Source organism: Orycteropus afer, unplaced genomic scaffold (assembly GCF_000298275.1).
Source record: "Orycteropus afer afer isolate SDZICR_OR568_19922 unplaced genomic scaffold, OryAfe1.0 scaffold00022, whole genome shotgun sequence".
Classification (NCBI taxonomy): domain Eukaryota; kingdom Metazoa; phylum Chordata; class Mammalia; order Tubulidentata; family Orycteropodidae; genus Orycteropus; species Orycteropus afer.
The window spans coordinates 9203504-9211460 of NW_006921609.1; the positions used below are offsets into that span (position 1 = coordinate 9203504).

Sequence of the window (7957 nt, forward strand, 5' to 3'; positions counted from 1 at the left end):
TATCACTACGGAAGTAGATTGCCCCATCTTCCTTCCGAGGAGTGGCTGGTGGGTTTGAACCACGAGCCTTCTGGTTAGCAGTCAAGTGCCTCAGCCACTATGCTACCAGAGCTCCCAATGGCTCCTTAGGAGGCAAGAAATAATAACACTGTTACCCTCATGAGGAAGATACTATGGTTATCCTTAATTTATACACAAGAGACATTAGCAGTGTCATACAATCCAAGGTTCCACTTAGAACTACAAGAGACTGAGGTTCAATATTCGTGTTGGTTCAAACACGAAAATACCTTGACAATAAACACTTCAAATGTAGGCCTACTTTTTCATTTACTAGTACTGATATTTAAACTCCTTGAATTTAACACTTCTCATATCTGAAAGGAAATAACTAGACTTGAAGATATCTAAGGTTTCATCTGTGATTCCATGGTCCCTTTTTTGTAAAAGAAATCATCTAGTCTCTAATGGTAGAACCTGGATTACTTTAACTCCCTCTAGGAAACATGAGGACTCCAAGGCTTAAAGAATGAAAACTGAGTTTGCAGATGTTTTGACCTCTCTGATCTAAGTAAGGCACATGCTCACCTCTGCAGCTTCTAATCTCAGTGTTTCTTTTTATGCAGTTATTTACAATCTATAGAGGCCTTTCACATGTAGTATATCATTTGAACCCAAAAATGAACTGATGAGAATAGGTAAGCTTACCCATATTTTTCAAGGGAGAAAAATAAAAATTAGAAAGCATACTTGTCTAAAATCCTGAGTTTTCAGAGAAAGAGAGAGTAATGGAAAGAGAGAACCAAAAAGAGCAAGCTAGACAACTAGGCCATAAACTCCTATCTTTTCACACTGAGTCAGTGTACTTTCCTACATCTTTTATAACATTTAAGACCTTGGTTGGCCTGCGGTATGAAATAAAGGCAGATTGTATTCACATTCTACTAATTGTCACTTACAATCTGTCTTCATTTGAGTAAGATACCAAATTGTACAATGTAGCCTCAGAAGGTTTAAGGGAGAATTCAATAAATGTAAAACCCATGATGATATTGACTTAGTCAATATCCAACACATCACCAATATTATTAGCACACACAAGATTCAGCCCAGACTAAACTTGTAAATGAGTAAAATTTGTCATTAGTGCTCTTATATTTTTTTGTTGTAAACTCATTTCCCATCCCCTATTGAGTACATTCCATGAGGTAAGACTTTTAGATTTTTCAGAGCTAGTTGGAATCTTAGAGAATCAATATATCCAAATCCAAATTATGCTGTAAACTGTACTTTTTTGTGGTTTACTTTTTCAATTATGCTTTGTCAACCCCAGTAGGGAGAGTGATGGGGGAGAAGATAGAGTGTGTAGGTCATAAGCAGTTTGGGAGAAAAATTGAGATACAATATGCACTTTTCAGTTCTCAATTAGCCACTAGGAAAAACAGATTCAGCTCAAATCAGTTATTTCATAAATGAGAAGAACCAGAGTAATTAATTATTTCTATGAAGATTCACATAATTATTCATTGTCTGGACCAGAATCCAGGCTACCTGATGTTTGATCTACATTATGTTTTTTTACAATGCTGTTTTCATTTTACTCCCATTGTAGTGTTACCAAAGTTAAAAATATAAATGACTGAAGAATGGTATACCTCTTAAAGGAATTCTTAAACAGACCCAAGACCAGAGAGGATGAACTATAATAAGTGAATGATTGATCACAGAGTGATTTTAGAACTGGGAACCTAACCAAGGAGCACACCTCTGTAACTGCACTCTCCTGGCCAGCAATCCTTTTCTACTGAGGTTAGCAAAAATGTCCCAAGATGTAATTTGATCTTTTTTTCCCTTACTACTTGTAAAAATAAGAAAAAGAAAATCTGCATCAAGGCAGGCCTGCTCCCAACAACTGTGGGCAGGAGTACAAATGAAGGCCTGAATGCTATATATCTAATTAATAAAAAGTTATAGATCGAAGTAATGGACTCTTAAATAAGTACCACAATGTACCCTGACAGATACACTTTTCAAGCCACCTGGGAGGCCAGGTCCAGGTAAGAATTTGTGGACTTCTGAAAGTACAGCTGGGGAATGTGTACTGGATGAGGTAGTTCTCTGTCAAGACCCTCATTGCTTTTCTCCCCCTCCTAAGATCCACCCTGGACCACAAAAGGCCTTGAACATCTGTGGACACACCAACCAACATGTACAAGGTCTGTCCATGCCTCCTTAGCCAATACTCAGGCCTAGAAGTGGTACACACAAAAAGATCACTCTGTGCTTGGGAAGGCAGAGCTAAGGAATGATAGCCAAGGTCCTAGAAGCAAGCTGATGCAATTTGGGCAGAGAATTCTGGGATAGAAAGGACCACAGAGTATGGTAAAGAAGTGGGGGAGATGCAGGGGAACCACGATGGACATAATCCCTTGTCCTCTTGGCCAGTGAGTCAGCCAGAACAGGGGAATCTCTAAACTATGGACCACAGGACTAGGTCACTTTGGCACTGGGCTAAGGGTAGTACCACAGGAAAATCACACTGAATGGTGAAATATTTCTACATGAAAAACTACTTCGCAAATATGATTTTAACTCTTCAGTTCAGGTATTTTTCATTCATTAGAATGGAATAATTTTTATAATGATTATTTAATAATAATAAAAAATAATCTATTTTTGCCTTGGTCTCTATGATGGTTAATGAAGTTACACTATTTCACCTTACCTTTTACAGACAGATATCTATTTACGCTGTCACTAGCACGAGTAAAGTATCTTTATGGCTGCTTTTTTAAAGCCTTCATATTTTGTATTCACCATCCAAAATATCAAGATCTCAGGACTATTCATTTTTTAAAACATATTCTACTTGTAGTACAAACATTATGTCTACTTTCCATTCTTCTGAATTTTAAGTGAAAGGACACAGATATTAAGATAATTAGAAAAACAAGTTCAATTTATATTTTTTCTGTCATAATATTTGTGATGGTGAGGTGTCACAATCTATTAATGTCAGCTCAGTGTCAAGAATAATACTGCTTTTAACATGTTATAGTAGAGGACTCCTGTACATAAGAAGGTATATAAATGCAGATAAGGCAGGATGTTTTCTCCAAAACTAGAAACTTAAATAATAGCAAATTTCACAACTTTCAATAAACATCATTCAAATTTTAACATAATCAAATATTGGATTTAAACTTACATAGTACCTGTTTTGAACTGCATTTACAAAGTAATACACCCTGTATTTCATGTGGCCTTTAAAAAAGATACTGCCTCAGAAAATTTCAAATGATCTGAGGAGACACACTTCCACAAGAAACAACTGAATCAAATTCCTCTGTTTAATAACTATTTACTGAACACCTACTACCTGCCTAGCATGAGGCTACCTAGGTGCTGGGAATAGAAAAATAAAGGGATCTGTTATAGATAGAACTGTATCCTCAAAAAAGTAGGTCTCCAGTAGAGTGGCTGGTGGGTTTGAACCCCAACCTTTTACTTAGCAGCTGAGCACTTAATCACTGTGCCACCAGGGCTCCTGCCCTAACTCCCAGTACCTGTGAAAGTGAACTTGTTTAGAAATAGGGTCTTTAAAGATGCTATTGGTAAATTAGCATGAGACGACACTGGAGTACAAAAAAAAAAAACAAAAACAACCCACTACCATCAAGCCTATTCTGACTCATAGCTACCCCCACTGGCTTTCCAAGGCTATAAATCTTTACAGAAGTAGATTGCCTCATCTTCCTCCTATGGAATGGCTGGTGGATTTGAACCACCATTCTTCTGGTTAGCAGCCAAATGCCTTATGCATTGTACAACCAGAGATCCCTGTATTGAAGTACGGTACATCCTAATTCAAAATAAGTGGTGTCCTTACAAAAAGAGAAGCAACACAGAAGAAAAACATCCATGAGAAGATGGAGGCAGTGATTAGAGTGAAGCATCTACAAGCTAAGAACACCTGGATATCTAGGGATCACCAGAAGCTGGATGAGGCAAGGAAGAAATCTTTCCCTCTAGAGACTTCAGAGAGAGCATGATGCTGCAAATATCTTGATTTCAGACTGATAACTAGAACTATGAAACAATACATTCTGTTGTTTTATGCCACCTGGTTAGTGGTACCCTGTTACAGTTACTCTAGGAAACTAATTCAGCCCTTCAGTTTAGGTCTAGGAGTCTCTCACAAATTGGGTGTCTTTCCCACACAGAACACAAAGTATTATTTAGTTTCACTGAGTAAGCAAGGAATTATTTCCAAAATTTCTTAAAGTTTTATTAAAAAAGAATACAGCAATTTGATGATCAAATATTTTTGGATACATCTACATAAAATGTTTGTTATTCATATAAATAAAAAACAATATGAATTTTTAAAAATAGTACATAACGAGGAGTTCTGGTGTCATAGTGCCTAAGGCATTTGACTACTAACCAGAAGGCTGATAGTTCAAACTCACCAGCCACTCCTTGAAAGGAAGACTGGGCAATCTACTTCCATAGAGATACCACCTTGGAAACCCAAGGAAGGGTTACTACGAGTTGGATATGACTCAACAGAAGTGTGTTTGGAGTTCTGGAGTACTTAACTAATGCATCACATTCTAGGTTCGGTCCAAAATAGAAACACATCAGTACAACTACTTTTTCTTTTTCTTTTCTTTTTTTTTAATTTCACAGTATTGTTGTTGTTGTCGTTTTGCTGTCGAGTCGGCCCCGACTCATAGCAACCCCTTCTTGGGTTTCCGAGGCAGTATCACTACGGAAGTAGGATTGCCCAACCTTCCTTCCGAGGAGTGGCTGAATTTCTCTTATTAAGTTACAAACTAATTTTATGTTTTTTATGACCCTTACATTAGGTAAAGTGAGTTAATGGTTACCAGTTCATACAGAAACTATTGAGATAAAACTCTACATTTCTTCATTTAGACTGAAATTATGAAAGTATTAACAGATTTTACAATTATTATCAATGGTGTTCTGAAAAACAAGGCAAGGACCATGTTGATTATCTGTATGAAAAGTCACCAATAGCTGTAATATGAGACGATGCCACATCCAACTTTCAGAGCAAGGTTAGGACTGATCTTTGTGGAATAAAAAGGAAACACTGGATTTCAAACATTTCTGTGTTTAAAACCTTAGTGCAGAATCACACCACTTAACATACATAAATATCTTTGAATCTTACTTTAAAATATAAGACTATAATACAAAAAAATAGTAAACAAAACCAATTGTTAATTCTTATAAGTTAGACAAAAATCTCTCTCCCCTTTGCCTTTCCTCATATTATTTTTGTCTCTTTTTATCAACATGTCATATTATACATCAGACCATTAAATTATTATTTATTTCACAAGCATTTTTGCCCTGGTTTCTAATTTAAAAATAAGTAGAATGTTTCCCCCCCAAAAAAAGATCCCAATGCTATTGAGTTGATTCTGACTCATAGAGACCCCCATAGGGTTTCCAAGGCTGTAAATCTTTATGGGAGTAGATTGCATCATCTTCCTTCTGTGGGGCAGCTGGTGGGTTTGAATCACCAATCTTCTGATTAGCAGCCAAATGCCTTCCTCACTGCTGCACCAGACTTTCTTAAAGTAGAATGTTTAGATACATATTTTAGACTTGGACTAGACCTTGTAAGTCATTTAATCTCTTATTTAATAGACGAAGAAGCAGACCCTGGAGTACTTAAATTTTTGCTTAAATATCATAATATAAAAATAAGGTTGATTCTAAGTGATTCCAATGTAAACTAATGTGTTTTAATATATTTGTTTCTGTGTGCCAACGATATTCAGGAAAAGGAAGGGGATCAGTCCCTGACTTAAGCAGGATGAATGAAAAAAACAAATCATAGCAAGAAATCAGTTAGTGAAGTTTGAAAAGAGGCATATTGTGAATTTAGTTTATTTTTGTATACTTACCTCTTTCTTGTTCACTGAAGACTTGTAGTAGATGAGTGAAATGTTTGGTTTCAGACAGCAGCTCTTGGTATGTTCCCATGTGTGCTACTCTGCCACTTTCCATTACAACAATAAGATCCATCTGTGGCAGAAGTGTGAGGTTGTGTGTCACTAAAATACGAGTCTGAAAAACAGTATTTTATTCCTCAGGTTATAGAAAGAAAAATGCATGATTTATTTTAAAGAAAGACATGCTTACTTTTTTTTTTTTTTTTTGTCTTTATATTTCACAGTAGAATTCTTTGTAGGCAGCAACTACATATTTCATAATGAATGGTGGTAAACTGCTAGATGAAAAAATTGTTTCCCAATGTGATTTTAACCCTTTGTTCAAGAATAATTCATTCCTTAGAATTGAATCAATTTACTAACAAAGATCTAGCTATTGTTACCCTTGTGTACTTTTTAAAATGCATTTAGTATTAAAAAAAGTGTTTAACTCAAGTGATAATTTGTAGTCTTTATTTAAAAATCTTTCTGTATTATTTGACACTTGTATTTACACTTAAACAAGGTTTTTTATTTTTACTTTTTTAAAAAGGAGGTTTTATATTAGATTCATCTTGACAAGTAAAGATATTTATATTTTATTTACTAACATAAGTATAATTTTTTACATTTATTTACTATTATTCTTCCAGAATGCCATATATTAATAAATCTATGAACATATATTATGGAGAAGACAATACAGTCTTGTGGTCACATAGACGTGGTTTAAAAATGGTTACTGTTGTTCTTAAGTTGAGCAACCTTCATCAAGTCACTTTGAGCCCCAGTTCCTTAATATCTAAAGTAAGAATAATGGTATTACTTATCTCAGGGACATTTTTTAACAGCTAAATTGACTAATCTAAATATGAAGTCTCAAACATGTATGCACTTGAAAAATAGTAATTTCCTTCTCTTTGGTCTCTTCATAAAATAGCTGAAATATTATTATTGCTATTAAAAATTAGCCAATTAATAATTTCAAATTTTAAGAAATGCACAATCAATAAAATAACCACATTGTATAAAATCACCGTGCATTATAATACCATTTTATAAAAGAAATCTATTAAACTAAAAGCTACTCATTTTGAAACATTTAATCACTTAAGAATACTCCATTAGATCCTTTCCCTGTTCAAGTGCAGGCTACTGGTACGCGGTACCCGGGGAGGCAGCACGACCACAATGGCGGTCACGACTCTGTTGCGCGCGATGCCCTGCTTCTGCGGTCTTGGCGCCAGCCGACTCCATACTGCAGGGTCTGTTGCGGCCGCCAAAAGCCCCGGCACTGCCCCTTTTGTGCCGTGGCTTGGCCATGGAGGCCAAGAAAACCTATGTGCGTGGGTACAGGAAAGGTTTATTTATAGAAGGAAATTTTCTTTGGTTACCGGGGGTGGGAAGGGAAGGGAGGGAATGCTGTTAGATAGATAGAAATAAGTACTGATTTGGGTGAAGGGCAATGTACCAAATGTGAGTGACCAATAGGGCAGCACTGAGGATGAGAAAGACATAGAGAGGTACATGGGAGGTATAGACAACAAATATGAACACTTTTGCACATATAGTACTGCATTGTCAACGAAGGCAAACATGGGTATATGAGTGGATAGATGGGTGGACAGGCTGTACAATTAGGTATGTCTATGAAATAAGGAGTGTATCCAAGAACATACATAGGGTTGGCAGACAATGGCCCTATAAGTTTATGTGAATGATCAGAATTCCTAGGTGTATAATAGAGCCAACAAGGGGCAAGGTTATGGTCACTGCTTGGTCATAGCCAGCTACCCAGAGGGACCAAGTAGTTGAACCTGTGGGCTCGGGACCATAGTCGCTGGGGACATCAAGCTCAATTGGCATAACATAGTATACAAAACATTGTTCCACCTCCTACTTTGGCAAGTAGTGACTGGGATTTTAAAAGCTGGCAAGCTGCCATCTAGATCCAACAGTGGGTCTCTCCTCGTCCAGAGCAAAGA

General features: G+C 36.4%; 1 protein-coding gene across 1 annotated transcript in view; it reads right to left on the reverse strand.

Annotated features, from left to right (window-relative positions):
* The window catches only part of LOC103192009 (multidrug resistance-associated protein 1-like), a 197748-nt gene that overhangs the window by 86013 nt on the left and 103778 nt on the right, over positions 1–7957 (reverse strand). Inside the window, exon 16 of the mRNA XM_007934913.1 lies at positions 5946–6108. Coding sequence (XP_007933104.1) covers positions 5946–6108 — 163 coding nt within the window. The remainder of the gene's footprint in view (positions 1–5945; positions 6109–7957) is intronic.